This window comes from Leuresthes tenuis, unplaced genomic scaffold (genome assembly GCF_036924035.1).
Source record: "Leuresthes tenuis unplaced genomic scaffold, fLeuTen1.0.hap1 SCAF_13, whole genome shotgun sequence".
NCBI lineage: Eukaryota > Metazoa > Chordata > Actinopteri > Atheriniformes > Atherinopsidae > Leuresthes > Leuresthes tenuis.
In genome coordinates, this window is record NW_027325367.1 from 14,286,398 (window position 1) to 14,310,462 (window position 24,065).

The window sequence follows — 24,065 nt, forward strand, 5'->3', positions numbered from 1 at the left end:
GTTGTCAATCTCCTATTTAAGTGTCTCGCTTCCAGCAACTCTGCGGCTGGTTTAGAGCACTTGCAGCTTCCTCTGATGTGGCTCCTTCTAATCAAGCTGCATTTTCCTACATTAAAAACACTCTCACAAGCATAAACAGGAGCCAGACGACGAATAGGAGAAAGGGGCGGGGGTGTGAGGGTGCAGAAAATGAGAGCAGTGCTTTTGCAGTGCCTCTGTCACTTCTCCTTCTGCACTTTGCTGCGTGTGAGAAAATGGGTGTGAAGACATGAGAGTTAAGGACAGTCTCAGGAGGCTCTTGGAGTAACATGTGAGAGAGCAAAAGAAGATGAGCTCTAATTAAAAAGGAACATGGGAGAGAATGAAAGGGAAAGCTGGTGTGATTCCTTGAGATTAACAAAGACTACATTTTTCTCAACCAGTCTCAGTCTCCCTGTCAAGTGGATGATGAAAGGCACGATTCCCCAGTTATCTTCAAAAGTGAGCAATGAACCCCCAAACCTCTTTTCGCCCTCCTTGAACTGACTGAAAGAGATAAAAATGGAGAAATGAAGGGGAAAGATAAGTTAGTCCGTTCATAAAGACAAAGAGAGCACCGTGACGACCTTGATCCATCAATGTGAAGGAGGTTAAGAGTGGACAGAGCTGCAGTTTGGATAATGCGGGTGGAGGCAGCGGACAGCTCCAGCTTTATATCCCATTACTCCACTAAACAAGTCCCATCAAGTCCTATTTCTCAGCCAAGGCATCAGAACGCAGATGACAGAAGCTTTGGTTTCTCTTCATTAGAGGTCCATATGGCAAATATGATAATAACTGTCACAGACAGGATCAAAGTGACCTTGACTGATGGAGGTTGGCAACATCTCTTCTGCATTCAGAATCCCTGCTCATCATGTTTTTCTGGCCCCAATTATCGTAAGTAGTGTGCAACAGCAATTATCTTTTCAATAGCCAGATGTCTAATAATTCCTTTTTGCTGCTGACCTGCTGTAAGTCACAATCAAGCAGGGGAAAACAGAAAAGAGACGGGGTGCACAAGATGCGTCACCTCAACTGAGAACTTTCTCCAGCAGGCGGAGTTGATTTTCATCCTTTCGAGAAAAGAACAGTACTGTGCAAAGGTCTTGAGCCAGACTTAATTTTCGTACATTTTACCAACATAACCAATGCAGCAATTTATGAGTTTGTAAGTCAATGTTTGGTATGAGCACCTTTACTCCTCCACACAGCCTGAACCCTCTTAGGCACGCTTTCTTGTGTTTTCCTTAAGTCGTCATCAGGAGCAGTTCTCCAGGCTTCTGAATGACATTCCACAGCTCTACTTTGGAAGAGTTGGCTGCCTTGTGTTTAGTTCTCTGTCAAGATGATCCCAAACCTCATCAGTAATGTTGAGGTCTGGGTTCTGGTGAGGATTAATCACTCCATAAGGCGTGTTGCCACTGATTGCCGTTCTAGTTCTTTTTTCATTTGATAAAAAAGTATCACCCATACACACTTGTGCCCCCCCCTCCCCCCATTTCTCTTCCCTAAGAATGGCTCATTTCGGATGAGGCTGTAGGCATACATTAAATGAATAAACTAAGGAGCCAGGTATATGCTGATATTCCTATTTCTTACACTAATGAATTATCTTAATCTGCTGTAGACAGTTTTTTTAGACTGCAGTTTCCCCATTTTGTCCTCCACTTGTCCATTTTACTTAGACGTTTTTAAAGACATTGCACACCATGCTGAGATATAAGTTTTCAGATGATAGTTCTGTCGTTTTAGATGTAAACATGGGATTTTATGTCCTTCAAACTGTGTTATATTGGTCACTTTTCATAAATCCAACTGAAGAAACGGAGCATCAACTACACTGTGTGTTTCTGCTTTAATGCTAATGACAAAATGTCAAGAGGTACCATATAAAATTGGTCCTTTGCTAAGTTGTGTGTTGAGTCAAATGCCTGTTTTAACCTTGAATGATTCATAAGTCAGTGTTTCGAGGCTGAAGAAATGAACAAACACGTTCCTCTGAAAATACAGATACAAGGAGTGCGCTGAAAATCTGTGAAATAGCAGCCAAAGGAAAACTTTTACAGACCGTCAGAAGGCCTGGGTACCTATTGAGAAAGACCGCTTTAAAATATTACGAGACAGTACAGCTCAACAACAAGAATTCTCATACTTCCAAGCGAGTAGCAGTTGATCAAAACTAAAAGCCTTCTTTAAAAAAAAACAAAAAAACTATATTACCATGGTGTCTAACTGTTTGAACAAAGTTCTTTGGTTTCCAGCCATAAAAATAAGAGGCACCGGTAAAGATGGGGGCACACTGTATGACATGTTTTCTATCAAGGTCGGAAGAAGTTTTTATGGCTGGACCAATGAGGAAACTGGGAAACTGTTAAAAAGGGGAAAGAAGCAAAAGTACTGTAAATATCAATGTAACACTGAACACTCTGAGCTCACCAGATCAGTCCCTGCAGGGATGGGATTGTGAAGCTGTTACAAAGATTGATGGGTGCAGCCATTCCCCTAACAAGCTCTGCATTTGGGAAGTGAGGAGGGTTCCAACACTTTTTGAGCATTCAGACGGCACTTTGGAGCATGGTGGTATTCTACGTGTTTTTACCCGTCTGGAGCAGGAGTCAATGCTCTTAGCTCTGCTCTGGTACCAGTCGGTGAGAAGCTCAATGGAAGGCGTGGCAGTGCGGAATCTCAGCAGGTCTGGAGCATCCTCATACAGTAAGCTGTCGTCATCAAGAGAGTTCTGGTCCAGCATTGCTCTGGGGAAGATGTGGAAGAAGAGTGTTTCACTTATATGCAAGATTTATCAATCTACCTCATTTTAGGAATTAACTGTAGTGTAGCAGGAAAGCTTGATATGCCAGAAGGTTAGGGTCATGTTCTTTCATTGGTAAGGATTGGTGTTTAATCAAGTTGATCCCATATACACCATACTGCTAAAGCAGCTGAAAATAGTCCTAAAGAAATACACTGTTTGACTATCTAAAGTTTGCTGCTCTTTAAGGGAACAATTTAGTTCTTTCTGGAAATGAATGCGACATATTTATGAACTGTTTAAACAGTTAAATGCTGAGTGTGGTGAGTTTACGGAGAAGAGGGGGGACATCTCATACATTTAGAGAGGGTTCTTTTTTTTTTTTTTCCTTTAATGGGTTTTCATCAAACATAGACAATGGCAAGGATAGAGGGCAGAGATAAGAAGGAAAACAGGGAGAATAAAACATGGCAACAAAATGACACTGGGAGAAAAACACCATCCTAAAACCTTGCAGTCATCACTGTTGTTCCAGTCTCATTATTAAGACATACCACAGTTCCTGATCTTTACTACCACATTGTCTAATTGTTATTTACACTCTACACCAAAAGGTCATAAAATTTTTTTTATAAAACTACCTCTCTAAATAAGATTGAAAATTAAGTCCCCCCCCCCAACCCCCCACCCCACAGTAACGGGCAAATGGCTTAAACTGGCAGCAGAACAAGATCTGGTGTTAGTTTGTTTTGGTTCTGTTTTCCATTTGGATAATAGGATGTCATATATTCATTCATACAATGATGCCAGCACAAGCATCTGGCCTGCACAGAGCAGGAATTTTAGCAATTCTGCACTGTGAGAGGCTCTCTTACGGGTTCAAACAGAGTTTATGATTAAGTAATAAGTCTTTCTTTTTTAACTGCTGGGTTCAGCAATCCTTTATGGACAGAGCTAAGAATTCAGTGGAGTTTGACATGGAAGTTACCTGCACTCCTCTGCCTCACACCAGTCCATTTCTCTGGGTCTCTGCTCATCCCACGGAATCAACACCAGCTCACCTCTGCCATCCAGACTTAAAGAAAAAGAGGAAGGAACGGAAACGCATAGATTTTAAGGAAAACGCATACACAAGTGCAGCATCAGAACACATTAAATATCGGAACAAAAATGAATGACTAGCCAGGAATAAAAAATAATTAATTTAAAAATGCACCAAACTACACCTATAATTGTCACCTTCTAATAAATCATGGCATTTACTATCTGACATGAAATATGACCATAAATAAGGGGGAAACTCTAGACTGGCAACACGTGGGAAATGGAAACATCCCAGTCTAATTGCGAAAGAAAGGAGCAGGCAAAATACAAAATCACAACAATGAGCAAGTCAGAGAACTTCTGAACATGTGTCTGGGTTGTAAATAGCAAGGACTTTTATTTATTTATTCATTTCATTTCATTTTTTAAAACACCACGTTAGGTCCGAGCTCTGCTTCTTCATGGTCTCCTTGAGGATGGCAGGTCTGAGGGGAGATAAATAGGAAACACTAGAAAAAGCAGCCAGAATGACGAATGACTCTGTAACCTCACGTGTCAGTGCTGGTAAATCTCATGCACAAAGATACGCTGACCAAAACCTATATGGATGCAAGTACATGAGGTGAAGAAAAGTCATTTTATCTTTTTCATTACCCTTTCTTGAGTAGTGCTTTTCACCAGGTTATCAACTCATCTATGGACAGAAAAATATGTACTGTGGCAGTAAAACTCAGAGATAGTGTGGGCTACAAATCATCTGTGGCTTTGGTGCAGTTAAAGGCCCAGTGAGATCACACACTGCAGCAGGTTTTATTTATTTTATTTTTTTTTAGCACAGCCACAATTTCTGTCCAATCACAAAATGTATAAGAAGCAAGTAAGAGTAGTGATGCATGTCAACCTGCAGAAGAAGGGAGAATTTTAAATCAACACTACTGCACAAGTTCTATTCAGACTGGGATCTTAAAAACTGCAAAGCACAGATTTTTTTTTACCATCTTCCCCTTACTCCCTGACTTCATTCCTCATTAAAGACAGCTAAGTTAGAGTGTGGAGAGTAAATATTGGTGAGAGCGCTCATATATTGATAAGAGGGATAAATTATCCTGTGCCGAAACCCCTGATCTAATTCATACCAGAGAGGCAGGGAACTGGGAGCGAAAGGAGATGCAAATCAAACCTGGAGATGGAGTTTTTTGTTTCCACTGGGCCAAACCTTTCCACGTTACAGGCAAAGTTTTCAACAAAACACAACTACTCTCAGTGCTTCCTCAAGTCTAGAGGTCCCCACACAGACCTGATCAATAATACAGAAACACTGCACTGCACCCCCCCCCCCCTTCCAGGGAAGCAAGACTTTAGTATATAGAGTAAGCTCCAAACAGATGGTGTGAGCGGGCGCCGTCTGCTGCAGCGTGGGGAGCGTGTGCTGTTGGAGCAGCAGTTGGTGATCACAAGCTGGGGAAATAGGAAACTGCCCCACAGCGGCAGTGCCATGATGGATGCTCACTGCAGAGCCACAACAGCCTGACCTCCATACAAACTCAAGACGTGGCTAATAAAAGGGCGCTGCGGAGAAATGTGCGTTTGTAGAGGAGGACACAATATGAACTATTGTTCCTGTGTAGTAAGTATTATTCCTGTGACTCTAGCATTGTTTGCCCTTTTATACACCTTGCTTTACTAAAACGTACATGTTGCATTTGACTACAGCAAAAGGAAACAAAAAAATAGGAGAGTAAAAGTGGCTGCACTCATCGGTACATCCAGTCCACCGCCTGCAGCAGCGAGCCATAAAAGTGTAAATAGTTTTTTACTTTTAACTAACGCTGTCCCCAACAACCCTCGCTGCAAACTCAGAAAGAGGACAAGCAGACAATTGCAGATGTTGCATCAAGTATTGTATCATTTGAAAGTGTTTAATGTTGGAGTGGAAATTTATAGGTGTCAATAAGTCCCTCTTCCTGTGTGTGTGTGTGTGTGTGTGTGTGTGTGTGTGTGTGAAATGTTAGAACAAGCTTGTGTACGAGTGTGCCTTTCAAGAACAGTGGAAAGATTCCTGAAGCATGAAGGCGACAAGTCGATGCGAGGAGGACCTTGGGGCGTGAGCACCAAGAAAAGGTGTTATTGTGGTTTTGGGTGAATTTAATTAGAAATGTACAACCATGTGAGACTGCTGCATTCCAGAGAGAAGTGACTGTGGATTCACAAAAGTCAGGAAGGGCGTTTGTCCCTGTAGTAACGCTTGTAGCTTTGCAACAATTTTTGCAAGTTTATTTCAGCCTGACTATTCTAAACATAACCATCGTAAACATCATATATCATTATGTTAATCTCTCGTCTCTGACCAACAGCAGAATTTAACATCAAGGAGCCACCTGGAGTCGTCAAGGTCGAAGCCTTCAGGTGACAATGTTTACCTCTTGAGAAGATGAGAGATGTTTGAGCTCAGGTGTTTTGACACATTGTTGCTTAGTTTTTTTTGCCTATTTGGTTGAATGAACTCAAACTTTTAGTCAAGTGTTGTAAGAGTTTAGCATTCCTGTTAAAGGAGTAATGTACGACCTTGAAGAGTGCAGCGTGAGCAGCAGCAACTCCGACCGAAGACAAACGGAGCCGAAAGTGAGTAAAAGAAAGCTCAGAAAGCTCTAAAAAACAGTTTGGAGTTCAATTGAGTCATTTCTTTGAGGGAGTCTTTTTAACAGAAAAATTTGGTTTATTCAGTGGAGGAAAAGGAAGCATACGACCAATCTGACAAAGAATCGGATATACAGCACCAAGGTTTAAATTCTAGCTCATCGCCTCCTTGAAATACGTTTGCATCTGATCAACCAAGTGCAAAGGAGCCACGTGATTTCATTAAATCTTACCTCATCCCTCGTTTCCTGTAAATGGCTTTATTTCATGCAAAAAAAATAAAACTATGGGAAACCTGCAATGGCCTGAAACACAGGTTTGGCTTGTGTCCTGCCCATTTGGGAACAACATATAACCCTGTACTCTTCAAATTAGACCTCAGGACCAAAGACAATGCTGGTAAAAAAAAAAAAAAAAATTAAAAATCCCCACAATGAAACCCCAGCAATGGAGGCCAACCTCCACTGAAAAGGACTGAAGAAAAGAAAATGATGATTTGGGAGAAGTTTTCTGGCATAGTTGGTTTTAGGTGATTTAATCATTCGTCCTCATACTCATTTTGCCTGCCTTCATTGGTTTCACTTCCTGTATTTTAGTGGTAAAGCAACTCACACGTGTGTGTGTGTGTGTGTGTGTGTGTGTGTATACATAGATACATCTCACCAGGATTTATATTTGAGGTACACTGAAGGCAAGAACAAAGTGCGATCGGCCTTTTTATATATTTAAGGATATTTTATCATCATTATTTTACCAACTGCATGTTAATGCTCGTGGGCTTTTATGCGTCTCACCTGGCTTTAGGCAGCAAGTTGGTGTACTCGTAAGGAGAGGTGGTCTCTGGGAAGTTGTAAAGGATAGCTAATCGATGCTGAAGAAGTTCTGCGCCGTGATATTTGAAGAGAATATGCAGAGCCTGCACATTGCTCTCCTGCAGAAAAAAAAAAACAACGCATGCGACAAAAATATTCAGGGTTACAGGGTTGAGTTCCAACAACTATAAAATGACATCTTATGTGGTAGATTACCTGAGAGAGTACGATCTCAATTACTTTGACATTTTGATAAACCGTATCATAAAGGAAATGGATTAAAACCAGTGAAATAGAAATGGGTCAGAGAGACTTCATTATGATTTCACATATTCTTTATATTACTGGCACCGAATGGCATGCTGCTAAAAGAAAGACATCACTCATGAGAGATTGGTGAGAGGCTTCGAAGGAAGCGAGAGGCTGATGTTACCCTGGCGTAGTTTCTTGCTGACAAAACAATATTTTGACTTCGGAACTTCTTGAAGAACTCGGCATCATATTTCTGCTCTGCTGCATGGGGTCCGCCAAGTATCTCCTGGAAGGTTTAAAGAGGCGAGAGAGAGAGACAAAGAGGAGAGGGACACGGGACAAACTGAGATTACAAAGGATGGGAATACCTCATGAAAGGGAGAATCTGTGAAGCAGAGGGTTATCTTTACAGAACAAATGCTGCGACTGGGTAAATATTCAAACTCAAGATAAAGATGAGAGGGAAAGAGCAAGAGAAGACAAGCCTGCAAATGAAGGCACAAAGACTAAGTCAACAGTGATGCTATTTAACTTGCAAGCTTACAGCTGTCTTGTCCTTTTAGTTAGAACCATTTGAGGAAGCCATGTGTGTGTGTGCATATGTCAGGAAGGAATATTTGCTGTTTTGGCCTTTGGCTACAGGGATTTATCTGTGGGTATAAAATCTCTGTAGCATCCCTTCCTCCAGAGTGTGCGGCGTGACTGTGCAGACGAGTGTGTGAGGATGTGTGTGTGTGTCTGATGGATAGCCTTTGAATGGGTCGTATGCACAGAGCCAGCCCAAGTCAGGATGATAAAAACCTTAATATCATATTCATAGACAGCCAGAGAAAATGGATCGGGGCAAAAAGGAATCTGATGAGTGCCGTGGTTACCATGACAATGTCAGAGTAAAGAGAGAGACGTCACTCTGTCTGAATTGAATATCTAGCAGGGCAAATTCTCATGTTTCCTCTCCTGCACGCAAGACAGCGAGGCCGTGTTCACGTGTGATTTATAGTGGATGAAAAGGGCGTGCGTGTTATCATTATTCACAGTGACTATGAAATGCAGGATTTTATGTGCTTATTTGCAAGTGTCCAGTTCATGCTGCACTGAAGCGCTTACATTCAAGCTCCATCAGTGATGTGGTAAAACAAGATTTCTTTATATTGAAACAGAGAGCATCTACCTCAGATCCTTCACTCCACTGTTTACATACTTCAAATGCCTTTCACGCAAATAGCTTCAACTCTTCTCCATTCCTTCTACATATTTCTAAGAGATTAGTGGGGTTAAGAGAGAGAGTATATCTGTGGATGACGGATGAGAAAAGCTTCTGTGCTTTTGAGGGGTTGGATAGGAAAGGAGAACGCATTAGCTTGCCTGTGGGAAAACATCTAAGCAATAAAGAACGTTTAAGAAAATACATTAAAGCAGTGTGTGTTTCACAGAAAAACAACTGAAAATATGAGGGGCATTAACGAAGCCAAAACTTTAACTGTAACTAATGGTCCTTCAACGTAGTTTTCTTTTCTATGATATCTCACAGATGCAGGTTGAATTCTTTTGCATGGAGTTTTCAGAAAGAGACACGAGTCTGGACTCTTTCATTCAGATCCCATTGATTCAGCTGGAAACAAGCTGGACCAATCAACACTAGGCTAAAACATCGTTTCAATCACGATGACGAGAGAGCGTCGCTTTGGTTTTCTTTTGGATTCTTGTTTGAATTTGCAATGAGGATGACACTGCGTAGCATATCCAATGACCAGTGCCAGGACACTATTCCAACCTCAATGTTCTTCCTTTCTTCATTTCAACACAGAAATAAATAGTAGTTTTCAGAGATAAAATACCAGTTCAGTCTATCAATATCAATCTGATATTTAGAGGAACAGCTGCACAGCAACAATCAACAAGTATTGGTTTGGTTTTTTTCCCCCAAACAAGGTTTAAACATTTCACTGTAATCAGCTCCAACAATTTTTTTTATTTTCCTCCCCGATTATTAGGATTTCAAACTTTGTTGGGTCCATTACATTAAAAAAAAAAAATAAAATAAATGTCAGCCTGGTGTCAAAGACACCATGAGAGCATTTTTCACTATTTGCTGGCTATTGATGATATGACTATGAAAATTAAAAACATGTCAAATTGGGTGTATGGCTGGTTGACCAAACAACGATGAACCATGTAAACTATGCAGATGATCTACGGTCTGTTCTGTTGTCAGAGCATCACTGGCCTCCGGTAGCTCCCTTCCATTTGCTTTGTGCACGGACTGGAACACATTATCAAATACTGCTCAAGTTCGAGTGTTGCTCTGATCTGTGCAGCCAAAAGAAAATTAAAGCGATACTTCATTTGCATGAAAATGTCTGAAATTCAAAGACTTTAAGCTGTCTTAATATCATCTGTGTGCATGCAGTGAGGTTGGGTATCTTGTGCATTTTTGATGATTAAGATTTTTTACAAGCTGCATTATTTATACATGAGCAAACATTCTCCTCCACAACTTCAGTGTATGTAGAGATGGAGTGAAGATGTCTTTGTTAGGGGTTACACCCCACTGCACTGCACTGCCCTGCACATTTGAGGTCAAATTACAGAAAAGCCATGAGAACATTATTGCAGCATACAGATCAAATGTGGCTGAAGAGGTCAGCATTTTTCAGTCTGTTTTGAGATATTTACATTGAATTGCTGTCTTAATGACTCAATTATTTATGAACTACCTAATATACATATTAGAGTCATACAATACCCTGTCAAGGAAACATTGGTATAGCTCTGTGAGACTAATTTATATACATTTTAACTGAAGGAAAGTGGTTGTTAGTTCCCGCCTCGATTACATCCAACTATCTCTTCTTGTTCTCTAATAATTCAACAGGATTTTAAAAGGCCTGAGTGATTGTTGTTACCTCATATGTTGCCAGCCGGTCCAGGTAGGAGAGCAATTTCAGTCGGCTCCGACAGAGTTCCTTCTGCTCCAGCGTCAGCCTGCAAACACACGTGTTAAACAACATGCCAGCACGAGCATTTCAACACAGTTAACACTTGACCACTGAAATTAACCGCAGCCAAATCAAATGTCATGCTTTGTCTCCCAACTGCACTAACACACAAACCGGCTTTCAATTAACTGTAAATTGAGCCTCTACAATACAGCCCAAAGGGAACTATTGGACCGGTAGCCAAAACACCGCACAGTGCCCTTGAAACCTAATCATTTTCTAAGGTTAACAAATCAACTCCTTATGACCACAGAATGTTATGTATAGGACGCGGTCTGTCGATGGGGTGAGCGATTGTCCGGAGAGAATCAAATTCATTTTCAGTGTCGTTTAATCATGATCGTAAATATACTGGATGACCACGAACACCAAGGATCTACCTACAAATCAGTCACTCCAGGTACTCCCCTGATAAAGGCAGAAAACGATCGCGTGCGGTCAGGTCCGCCCTCGGGACAAACAAAGTAAATTAGTATTTCCCAACAAATGCTCACACACTTTTCAAGCCTGACTCTCAACATAACCGAGTGAAGCAATGTACAGACACCCTTATAAAAAAACAAAAAGATGTCGTGGATCAACAGCAGCGTGACCACAGGGGAGCTGACCTCTCCTCTGCGGTCTTAATCCTTAAGCCCTCATTATGGAGGGCACTATCAGGTATTATCACAGCCCCTCTACACACACTAACAAAGATTAACACTGGCTCGAAACTCACTCTCGCACATCAAAGATTGCTGGCTTAGTGCTTGCACTAGTGGTAATTACTGCGCTCTGTTTCCTCAGAGTGATATAAGAACAGTGGAGAGGGCAGGCAAGGAAAAGGAGGGATTAGACGGGATGTCAGAATGATATTCTACCCATCTGTTGACCTCTCGAGATTTAAAAGTGCTTGTTTTGTAATTGTTGGAAGTTATGAGAAGCGGTGTCAGACAGAGCAAATCTGTTTGGAGAATATCTCTCATTGTAAATCTGAAACCTTGCGGATTAAAACAAGACCACTGATTAAAATAGCGCCGCTCGTGTGGATGAAGACTCTTGCTTCAATGTCTGCTACAATTCAAGGAAAAGAAAATATTCTTTTGTATGTAATTACCACTTAATCTACCCTTAACATCAGCCACTGAGTAAAAGATTTTTCTTGTGGACAATTCACCGAATGATTTTAGAGCGTTACTGTTGAAATGGCCAGTGCTGACTTAGCTTCATGTTTAAGTCTACAATTCTTGCTGATTGTAATGCTAAAGTCCATTGAAATGCAGCACAAACAATGTATGCTGCGGTTCTCTGTTACATACAAAAGAGCAACATGGCAACACACCATCAGGTTCACCGAGGACCCGCGCCTTAGAAACGGCTTTTATTCGTCGCCTGAATTGCCCTTACAATAAAAACAGTAGCTCAAGGGGAAAACGTGGGCAGAATAGAGACTAAATCAATACAAACTGTGACACATCTGAATGAAGTCCGAGGCTGAAAAGATTTAAATAGAACGTGCACACCTTAAGCTGCGTTTCACACTGTCAAACATGCAAAGAGACTGGAACCAGGCCGCTCCAAAGTGTGTGGACATAGATGTATTTTCAGTTCAGCTGCCACGGTAAAAGCATTAACAGCCCTCACAACACACAAACACACACAAAGTCCAGTGCTGCAGCAAAAGAGGAAATTAGAGTTCTGACTGATGTCTGAATCTGATCTGATAAGAACGTAAACACCTTGAAGCAGACAATGATCATCTTCATTCCCTTTTCCACCTTTCTCTGCCTCACTCACACACACAATCAGATACACAAACAATCAGATACACACTGCCATTGCAATATTGTCCATCTTGTATGCATAGAGTCAGACCAGAGGACATAAGGGTCCTCAGTAGGGTCTAATAAACCTTATTTTACAAACAGGCCGATGAGAAAGAAGAAAAAAGGACATAAACGTCCACTGACTCGCATATGACAGGTGGGTAAGATTAAAAAAAATAAACAAATATAAATGGAGTTATGAAACGCCGCCATTTTATTGTTGGGTTTTTATTAAAACCAACCGAGAGCCGAGAAGGACATAAACATCTTTTAGCATGTTACGTGGGTCGTTTAAAATTTTCTTGGCCGATTCCATCTTCTTTATTTTCTTTAAGGCCTTGCAAGCCGATTCCAGTTTTCTATGATTAACCGAAATAAAATCCATTTAAAAATTTCTATTATAATTGAATAATCAACTGTAAGAGGAAAGGCAGCTACGATAAGGGAGTTATTACATTTTCTCGAACACTGCACAAGGTTACACAAAATGGCAGCTTTCTCTTGACAGTCTTTATATATATATATATATATATATATATAAAAAATTTTAAAATTCCCTCACATAAACTTCACTCTGAAATCAAGGACATGTGAGTGGTACAGTTCCTGATCGGAAGAGAAAATTTTAAAAAATTCAAGGCACTTTTATATCACCGGTTCTCAGAGAAGCATGTGTGATTGTCCCAAATTGGGAACGCCCTACATGTGGCCTCATCAGAAGCTCCTATTGCGCTGTCCAATATTCTGCTCTCAGTCACAGGGGCCCAACAGGCCGGTCTGTGGTATATTGGGTGACAGCTCTCTCGTGAAGCTGGGTCACAAACTGTGTGAAGTGTGGGGATTTGCGTCCAAGGGAGGTCTGCTTGTGTGCCAAAGGAATGTTATAGTGCAAGCCGTTCCCTCCTCTTCACAGTGGAGATTAGTGGTGGCTGGTCTGGGCATGTGCCTTCAGGCTTCTTCTGCCATGGCCACTCGGGAGTTGAACCTCTTGGTGGCGCCTTGGACACCAGCTGCATCTTTGACAGCTTCACATTTCAGAAGGTCGAAGGCAAGTGCTGCAGCCTGGGCAACTTGACACAGTTTGATAGGAGCGTTGTGGCATGGATTTAGGCTTCATCATTTCATTTCTGCTCCAAACAACATCTGTATTGCCATGACAGCTGCACCGAATAGACCCTGTAGGGTTATGGGAATGTCAAGGAGGCACTCCATCTCTCTGTTTGAGACCAGGCTCTCTCCTGCAGAACAGTCAGAACAGACCCATGGCCCTGCCCAAGGCCTGAATCACCACTTTTAAAAGACAGATCAAGTGATCAGTGATGGGGCACACTCACAGCATAGTGTCAGGTGCAACAGCGATTTCTTCCTCCAGATCAGCTTGATACACCATTGGCAGGGAGGTGGCTTCGAGTGTGTGGACTGACAAGGCAACTGGAGGATTCTCCGTAAGGCTGGACTGAAAACAGTCCACTCTGGAAGTGAGCACAGGGCTGCCTGAGAACACGGAGAACTTTGAGTGCAGGTGAGCCACTACTGTGGACTCAACTGGTGCATTTAGTAGAGGTCGTAACTTTCCATTTACCCCGCAGTCAGGCACAAAGCTGCCCATCACTGGATGTTTCCCCTTGTATGGTTTGGTGTGCCAGGAAAGAGCAAATAACGTCATCTCTGGGTAAAAAAAAAAAACACAGATCCTCAGCATGCTCATCAGTGACGAGGAGCTTTGAACCAGCGTCTGAATGCTTGTCGTGTTCAGCCATCAGGACAGGTCAGGACGACATGGCCGACCAAATCCAGTGGCAACGGGTCAACAACACTGGCAATTTGCACTGAGGACCAGAAAAATTTCATGGTCTGCCGAGTCTGACCTCGCTGCCACTAAAACCATCCGAGTCACCGCTGGGCAAAGTCATCTGATGAGCCAGATGGCAATGGAGCAGCTTGACGAAGAGCTTCCTTCAGTGTGAGCATTCCTCCGCCGACTTACTTTAACCCATAGGTTTAAAGCTTTATCGTCCTATACAGGTAACAATGGGACAGCATTACCAGTCATAAAATCCTTGGACTCAGAACCCCCCTCAAAGAATAAAAAAAAAAAATTGCTCTTAAGAAACATTTTGTTACAATATAAAGTCAAAATAAAACAGCATCCCAAAGCTAAAGCAATCAGACAAAGCTGGTCTGAGAGAAACAGGTTGGACATTTCCCTTATAGGAAGAAGACGTATTTGAATAAACAGCATGCGCAGTGTCGGGTCTATATATAGGGACGCAATAAGAGCTTCTGGTGAGGTCAAGCCTAGGACATTCCAAGAATAGGTTTTGTTTCTCTCCTGAATGAGACTGGTTAATAGTAATCTACAATAAGTATGTTCCAAAGTTCCTTCTTACTCTCTGTTCAAACACAAAAGTTAAGAATGTTTACATTCTATTTCATTGTGATTTGTGATCAGAAAAACTAATTTATTTTTTTTTTTTTTTTTAAAAAGCATTGGCTGATCATGTCCCAGATACACGTACAACTTTAAACGTGGCAGGAAGAATGATGCACTCCGCGTTATGGTCTGTAGTTATATGCAGTCCTGTTCTATATAAGACCAAAAGCACACACAAACACACACAAACCGAGCAGATGTGATCGATACCAAGCCATTTCTGTAATGGTGGTGTAGTTAAAAAGAAATTAAGAGAATTATTATCCGTCTCAGGCCTCATGGCAACATGGTTGGAGCCATTAGTGGGGGCACATGCAAACACATCACGGGGACACGAGGCAGCTGCCTGGCAGACAACCACACTCAAACACAGATAAGGGAGAAAAATAGGCATATATGAAGAGGTGCGTTCACTCAAGATTTAATGTAATGGTCGTTTTATTTGTTTGCAAATTATCGATTGCTTTTTTTTTTTTTTTTTTATTCCTACACCCTTATATCCTTGTTCTCATTCTCCATCTTATCTTATCTAGATTGGACAACAGGTCTGCAATAAAACTCAGTTTTATTACGCAGGGAAAGAGCAACAGAAAATCACACAGGCAAAAAAGTCTAAGCAGAGTTTATGCTCAACCTGATTCAAATGCAGACCGGAGGTCCACTTGTTACTGTAAGCACCTGATGCAAGAAGAACAAAAAGAGACTGCACGATCGAGCGACTCCAGATTGAAAAACCTCCACGGACAGCGCACTCTGTATGGATTTGCATTTTAAACGTGCATTGTTCACGCCGGTTTATGCAAACTTCCCTCTGTTTAAAGGTGGCTACTTAAACAGGTGTGTGTAATATGTACAAAATCACATTCAGAGTGTTTTCTGATACATTGGTATGTGAATTTCCTAGCATGTATGAGAGGTGATTAGTGATCACTAAAGGGTTTTTCATTAGTCTTTCCCCGGGCACTTGATAACAAAGGCATAAATTACCTCTAGCAGATTACCCGCTAATCTCCAGCAATGCTTTCTCTATTCCTTTCTCCCACTTATCCTCATTAACATCCCTGCCTTCATCATCCCCTCTCCAGTGTTGCACCCAATCAACCTATCAGTGTTGAATTTGGCAGCCCTCTCTTCCATCCCCTCCTGGTTTGCTTGTCTACGTCTTTTAACACTTTCACAACAATGCCTCGTGTTTGTTGGATCACTTAACACCAAAAATAATTAGAATGACTTGAGCCAATCTTTTTTACACACAACACAACAACGTGCCAGAATGGGTTCTCACACTGGTCAGCGTTGGGTTTCTTTAGTGGGATTTTTCCACCCACGCAACAAATGCTTCCCCCTTGCCTTCCAAGTCAAGTGAATAATTGCACAAACAGCCACCAACAGTTTAGTGAAAAGAAGCAACATACTGTAAAATAATTACATAAATAGTAGCTTAAGTAAGCCGCCAAATGACTCTAGCAGGGCCAGCTTGCCAACTGAGTCCATCAGCTATAAGATGGGCTCCCCAACTACTTAGCAGCCAAATATATAATCTCCAATGTTTTTTTTTCCTTCATTCTTTGACTGAAGACTGCACCATACAGGAATTATCATTTTGTGGTATTCTGTTTTTCTGCAACTTACTTTTAGACATGAAAAAAAAACAAAAAAAAAAAACATGAAACTGTTTCTCAGTTTTGGTTAAATTGTTTGCTCAATTTGCTGCCCCTTTATGTATCTGTATTGACAAATTAATTAATAAAATTAACTTGCATCCAAAAAAACACCTCTCACATAAATTAGGCCTGGAAAATGTGAACATTTTGAGACTTAAAAGACTTTTGTATGATGCAACAAACAAGTTGTAAGTTGATGCAGACTTGTTTTAAGGATTTAGTGACATCTAGAGATGAAGATCCAGAATTCGACAAACTGAATATCCCCAACCTGAACTTCTAGAAATAAAAAGAGAAAAGACTATGGCTGCTCAAAATATGACAACTGAAAAAGGCCCTTTCTAAATCAGGGGTTTGGTAGGCTTGTTCTGGGAAACATGGTGAGAATCCAAGCAGTCTGTATAGAAATGGATGTCTCCAAAGTGACAAACAACAGTTCTAACTTTTGTGCTTCTGCACTAATAAAAACAACTGAATATCATTGTATTTCTATCAATAGATCTGCTTTGATTTGCCATCGCACATCCTGCAAATTCACAGTACAATGTATACAGCACAATGCAAATGCTGAAGTGAGATATAGCGCATTAGTCTACTGTCTGAATCTTTTGACTGTGTACCTGCTGAAATCGACCTTGGCCAGCAGCTCTTGTCTCTTCATCTTCTCCTTCTCCTTCTTCATCTCCAGTTCCTCATCATCTGGCAAAATGTCTTCATAAGGAATCTCTTCAAGGTCCACATCACCAGGCATGATAAACCTAAGGGATGGAAATGAAAACAAGTAAACATACTGCAGATAAAAATAAATAAATAAAAAAAAAGACTGAAAGGGCCGGTCACTTATCGGGTCATGTATGATAGGTGTTGGTGTGTTTGTACATGACCTACCTGCCCCCATCTTCCCTGTTTCCTATGGCTATGAGGGCCTCAAGATCAGTTCCTTTCAGACCGTACTGCAACAGCTCTTGGGCCGCGTCAACGTTCTCCGGGACACGCTCTACACACTCGTGCAAAACCCATGAGCGCTTGCGGATCTTGCTCTGGACAGTAGAACAATTGAGTTCAGAATAATTGATGGGATTAAATGAGATGTAAAATCAAGAGGAGAGGGCAAGAAAATGCACTAAGAATCGGAAAAAATTATGCATGAAATAGGGTAAGGGGGCTCTTGGTGCACTTTAGCATGTTTCCCCAACTCACTAATACACAAATATTGTACATTTTTTCCCAGAAATTGAACTTAAAACTAAAAAACAAAACACCTGATATGAATCTCCACAGTTTAATTCAGCTCTTACCAAATAATCTTGTATTGAGGCGATGCTGACTGTACTCTTCCTCCACTGCCTCTGGTAGACTAGATCCGAGTCAAGATTATATGCCTGGGCAAGAGACAGGGCTTCACCGTATTCTTCATTGTCAATCTAGAAGGTAAACACATACATAGATGCCTTCAATAAGTACGTCTGCTTCTTCAAACTCTGAAACAGACAGCACAGACAGGAGCGCATGCAACCAGAGAAGAGCTTCAACATCCAGTCTGAAGGCGAGACAGAAAAGAAGAGGAGATTCTTTTCAAGAACTGAATGGACATCAAAGTCTAAACTGCGCCTTTTGGTTCCGATGTGAAATTTACAGCCAGCTGATTTTATATTCTTTTGCTCATTTTCATCCCACTGCTTTCCTACTGATTTAATTTTCATGCAGAGGTCCCCTGAACACAGGGCATTTTGACAACATACCTCCACAAAAATCACAAAGGAATTAACTGACTGACAAAGAGGCAAAGTTCTTAATAAATTCAGGCACAAGCTATGGCACTGTCAGGATGCCGAGTATGCGCCAGGAATACTCAAACACTCAACGGGAACAGCAGAATTTGGAGTGGAACGAGGAGAACGTCCTAAAGTAATAACGTATTTGGGGGGGACATCTCAAAAATGGGAAAATCAAATAGAAAAAGGAGAAAACCCAAATTGGCACTGTGCATGCATTGCAAGTAAGCACAAACATTCTCATATGCTCACAACTGATATGCTGATTTCTTTCAAATTAGGTGCTGTGTGCCTTGCAAAATCATTGGGCTCGTTTGGCATTTGAGCAGCAAGTGGTGGTTCATTTTTTAAACCGTTTCTGTTCGCAGACCCCTGAAACTTGCTCAGTAAATTATATTCAATGGGGAAATATTTCATAAACATAGAAAAAGGGTTTTTTTCCCTTTTCTAAGAGCATATATTTGCGTTCAGAGTAGAGGCATCCAGCCTCCCCATTTTAATCTTCACCCAACTCTAAATCCTGCTGCATTCCCTTTACCTCAAAAGAGGGAAGTTGCTGCTCTTTCGTCACAATTTTTCTTTGCTTTTCTCATCAGAAATCAGATGGAACAGTTCAGTTTTTGACTGAATTAGCTAAAAACTCAAAATACAGAGGAATGGAGCGCTATTTAAGACCAGAGTTTAAGGGAAGAATGTGAGACAGAAGAGTTACGACGTAATCTTTTAATGAATCAATGTGCTTGACAGCAGGTGCTTGACTCCTATCTGCGACTGGGTGTTTAAAACAACTCGACCAGTTCAATACACGACTCGCAAACAAGACTGTGTCAAACAGAGGGATTAGTACCAGCTCTCTGTGGCGGATATGGAGACGAGGAGAGTTATTTGTGAATGAAATTGCCACTTAAGGATTTTTTGTTATAAGGTAGATTGACCTGGGCTTGCTGTCTGTGCTATCATTAGCTTTCATTCGGATTTCTGTGTGCTCTATAATACAGTAATAACAGTCTACAAGTGTTCATTGACTTGCAATTCCAGTCCAAATTATGTCTGCATGGTCGTTTGGAGCTGTAAGACAGATCTTAATGAAGACACACCTTGCGCGACAGAAGGGTGGAGTTGAGACAAGCGGCTCACTTCACACCCTAAAACCAGCTGCTATTGAAGAAAGAAACCAAAAAAAATTGTTTTTTTAAGCAAAGTGTTCTGCAGTCTGTGCTATTTCCACCAAAGCATGTAGCAGACATTTCTTAAAGACCTCCGAAAATTGTCAGCTTGTGAAAAAAGGTATGGTAAAAGGTAAAAAAAAAAGAATATGTTTCCTTTAGGTAGTAAATCTAAGCAATTCTCTGTAAAAGTGGCTGTAATGCGATAAAGAACTCCCCCAGGACTCTAATATTTGAGATTTCACCTCTGAAATAGGTTCATTTTTCACCAGATCTTCAACACACTTTACAAAATGAAATCATAGATCTGATGTGGGAACACTGGTTGAGTTGATATTCAATGTCTCTGTTGCTGCATTATTCCTCCTGAACCGATATGTTTTAAAGCTTTTTGTCATATCAATTTCTCACAAAATGATTTCATCCAACAACAGCATAGAATAACGCTGTGTTTTATGTAGGCCCACTCAGCGTGCATGTCGGCACAGACATGCGAGCACACTGGCCGGCAGACACATCGAGTATCCTTCTCTTACTGTGTGTAGGAGTACAAAGCAACACATTAACCAGACTGTGGCTCCCGGAGGCCAGTAAGAACCCCACACAAACCTCACGTAGGAGGACATCAAAAAAACACTTCCTCCTCTCTCTATATTCAGCTAATAAAACTGTTAGCAGCCTTGCCAGAACACTTCTCATGCAGCCAGGGTTCCACCACCCTGTCATTCATCAATCTCTTTAAATACATGAGAAGGCTGTCTTGAGGAAATAACCCAAATCCACCTGTTCTGGTTTGCTCACAGTCAATTTGACTTCAAAATATGACAGAGGTTAATCCCCGAGGAGGGATCAGCTCATGCGGGTTTGGATTCAGTGAATGTGTGCAGAGTTACAGAAAGGTCTAACGATACAGATCCTGCAGAAGAGAAGCAATAAGCTTCAACTAACAAAGAGCAAACGTATGCATGGACACATGCACGCGGAAACCTAGATGCAGACAATACAGAAGTCCCTCCTCCTCTTCACATACACACCTACATCTGGTACATGTGAACGGAAAATAAAAACATTTCAGCAGATGAGCAGCATCAGCAGCAAGGGAAGTGCCGCCGGTAGCAACTGTTACAAAGAGATAATAATGATGTATCACTTTGTAACTCTCCACTGTTAGGATTGATGGCAATGACTAATGGCGTTTAATGACAATGACATTGATGAAGAAGGCAGCAGATGATAGGTCATAAAAATGACTGATGAACAATGTGCGAACTCGGAACCGTAGAGAGCAGATACCACTCTCGCTGTGATTCGTGATAGAGCATGTTGTTGTCTTTGCTGCAATTTGTAGCCGGCACCACCGACAGCCATATTTCTATACAGCAATTAGCATTTCAGAGGATCCCCCAGGACTGAAAAATAGCCTTAAAGCAGACTGAGCATCTTGCTTGGTTTTCATATCTCCTCAATACCACCCTGGAGCTGATCTGACAAAAACAACAGCACTCCACCAAGCTGAGAAAGGATTCATTTAGTCAGAAACCAGCTTCGCTGATCAGGCCGTTACAATTCATGCAACGACCAAACAAACGCATGCGACCTCTGTCAATTGCTGCGAAATCAAGTGCCAAAAAGAGATGATGAGTTTCGCTGTAAATTCTATATCCACCATTGAAGACAACTCCCCTTAAAATTGATTACAGTGAGGCGTACATGACTCATGTACTCATTTTAAAATGATTAAGGCCGTGCATAAGGGATTGTGTAATTAGAAATGGAGTGTCTTTGAAATATTATATTGGCAATATCAATTTCTTTGCCAAAATGAATCCATAACACCGTGTGAGGTTGCACTGCTGAGCTAAAAGAACATTCAAATCCAAGCATGGAGGCATTCCAGCGTGAACGCATGTAAAACACACGAGCATGTTGTCGTGTGTGCTGTTATGAATAAGTAAACGGTAACAGAAACGCCTAATTTGTGCTACCCCGTTCTGATGAGTCCAACTGCAACTAGTATAGTCAACTGGGTAGCATCTGTCCACAGTAACATGTCACACCAACAATGTGAATGTTATGAAAATGGGAAAGATTTGCACAGCAGGTGACCATCCAACCGCCAATTTTTCAGTTAACATGCTGATATTCATCAAGAGCTACTTTTAGCAAGCAGAAGGTTAACGATGAGGACATCTAAATTAGCATGTTAGACATTTCTTTGTGCGAGTTATTGGCCAATCAACAAAGAACTTGCCGAAACTTTTTTTTTTTTTTTGCTTTTTTTTCCCTCTACGATGGAAAAGTTTGAGGATCATCGCCCAAGTTATCACAGTGTGGTCAATTTACAGAGTGTGATCACTTCACTCTACGTGATGTTGCGACATTCCAATTTTGTCACACATCACAAGCGCCTTATGATTGTTGCAAAATATTATCAATGAAAAAAGAGAAAGAAACATTTACTCATACTGCCCTGAGACGCAGTTCCAGTTCATGATGCGGTTACCATGGTTTCAGACAACGCAGAAGCAAAACAAGATGGCACTTCAGAAAGTAGGATACAGATTAGCAAACAAAGGGTTTCACTGTCCGACAAACTGAATATCCCATAAGGCACCACAGAATAAACACGCCTGAAGTGGTAACCCTAAACCGTATCTCACCTCACAATTTACACTTTAGATTTATTTCAACATATTTACTTTCAGAGTCCATCAAAAAATAAATAATTCACAAACTGCAAACTCATGGTGGCACGTAGGAAGAGTCAGGGGCTCACAAGGGAGACAAATTCAATAGTAATCCCACCTCTTTTTATTAGATCACAGGTTGCTGGATTATGTTTTGTCCTAAAATTTGTAGGCCTGCAAGGCAGAGCAGCAAAACATATTCAATTAAACCACGGTCATAAAAATTATTCTGCTTTTATGTGATTCAGCATCTTCAAATTGTAAGTTATCTATAAAACATAATGTGAAAATAAATGTTGAGGCTTTGGGAAAAATCTCTGATATTTTAATAAAAGAAAATAAAGGAGTTATCTGTATTTCCCTTTTTATATTCAGTTCTCCATTTGGCTCTGCCTGCTTAAATAGAAATGTAACAAAACTGTGGGGCACTATGTGAGCTTTTATCTATACAACACAGCTGTTGCTACAACAGATTCAACGCTTTAAAAGGAGTTAACTATCAGAAAGTGCAGATTAGTAAAACCATTCTGGTTTAAAGTTGAGAGGCGGCTCAGCTGCTGGTGTGACTGAATCATCACCTTGACTCCTTTTCCCCAAATCTGTAAGGAGAACAGATACCAAATGTATCAAAAGGCTAATTTTCTGTTATCATAGTTTGGATGACTGCAGCTCCCAGGTTTATTTCACCACATTGTGAAATTACTTAATTTCCAGACTTAAAACAGTGGGCAAATCTGATGGGAGCACATCATGAAGCATGCACAAATAAATGGGAAAAAGAGCATTGATCTGCCCATTTGGAGCCGTTTTTTTTTTTTACTCAGACTGAGTGAAATGTTGACCGCTTATTTGCCTTAATTATTGCTACTGGAGAAATGTCTCACTTCCATACACAGGAGCAGCAGGTGTTTTAGCCTCCTACCTTTCTCTGGTAGAGCTCCTCCGGTGTCGTTGACCTCAGACTGACCAGACGGTAGTTCTTCATCACAGTACGAGCGCGCTTGCGAGGTGGAGCAAACCGCTCCATCTCTGTCACGTAATACAAGCCCTGCTTGATGTAGCCAAAGTAGCGGGCTTTTGCAGAGGACTCCTCATCCGAGTCAGAGTCTCCGCCGTCGTCCCCCTCCTCGTCCTCACTGGCCCCGCCACTAAGGTTACTCTCAAAGCGCGCACGCTTGTGGGCAAGCTTCACCTCACACTGGTAAAGAGGAAGTAAACACAGCACAGAGAGGAAAGATCAACAGAGTGCAAGTATCAATAATGAAGGCAGACAAGAGGACTAATGAAATAGTTTGGATTAACACTGCAAACATTACTTGAAAGGGATCTTAAAGCTACAGTTGTCCTTTTACATAAAATACATCTGTCTCGTTGGCTCAGACCACAAGAGGATTTACAGCCGTTGCCCATAATGACTTTCTGATGGAGCATACGGAGGTTTTATGCTGGCATTAAAAGACAGATGACAAATGAAGCATGAAACATAGTGCAGCACATTTTAAATCTAGCCGTGCTCAACTTGCTAAACACACTAAATTTAACACTCTCGTGCCCACTCAGCAGCTTGTCTGAACACAAAAACAACAGCAGCGTCAAGCTGCTCAACAATAAATCCAAATCCAAGCTGTCCAAAGCACTTCTTCTCACTCGTTTTGTCTTCATCTCTAGTTTTTTTTGATTGCCTCGGTTGGGGGTAATTATTTGCACATTTTCAATGCACACACTGCAGCATATTCTGCTGTGATGCCCCACTGGGTTTTAGCTCAGTACAAAAAAAAAAAAATGATGAAGCATTTCAGTACCTGTGGATAAATGAACAACACAAAGGCTCCAATTATTCTACATCTATAGAGGCATATTATACGTACAAGATCTTTACATGAAGGCCTGTGTTCAAGACACGACCTACACACTCAAGACACTGCTGTAGATGAACTACAACTACAGACTGAAAACATCTGTAGCTCCTCTGTGTTGAGGCTGATGAAACCTTTCCTAAGAGTTGCTGGTAAAGAAATCC

The 24,065-nt window shown here is 41.2% G+C and overlaps 1 protein-coding gene across 1 annotated transcript in view; it reads right to left on the reverse strand.

Annotated features, from left to right (window-relative positions):
- Positions 1 to 24,065, reverse strand: part of nbas (NBAS subunit of NRZ tethering complex) — a 157,834-nt gene that overhangs the window by 115,017 nt on the left and 18,752 nt on the right. Inside the window, exons 15-23 of the mRNA XM_072362003.1 lie at positions 22,968 to 23,243; positions 17,716 to 17,841; positions 17,306 to 17,457; positions 17,038 to 17,175; positions 10,422 to 10,500; positions 7,697 to 7,801; positions 7,246 to 7,382; positions 3,759 to 3,845; positions 2,621 to 2,774 (exon numbers count right to left, since the gene is read on the reverse strand). Of these exons, the coding sequence (XP_072218104.1) occupies positions 2,621 to 2,774; positions 3,759 to 3,845; positions 7,246 to 7,382; positions 7,697 to 7,801; positions 10,422 to 10,500; positions 17,038 to 17,175; positions 17,306 to 17,457; positions 17,716 to 17,841; positions 22,968 to 23,243 (1,254 nt within the window). The remainder of the gene's footprint in view (positions 1 to 2,620; positions 2,775 to 3,758; positions 3,846 to 7,245; positions 7,383 to 7,696; positions 7,802 to 10,421; positions 10,501 to 17,037; positions 17,176 to 17,305; positions 17,458 to 17,715; positions 17,842 to 22,967; positions 23,244 to 24,065) is intronic.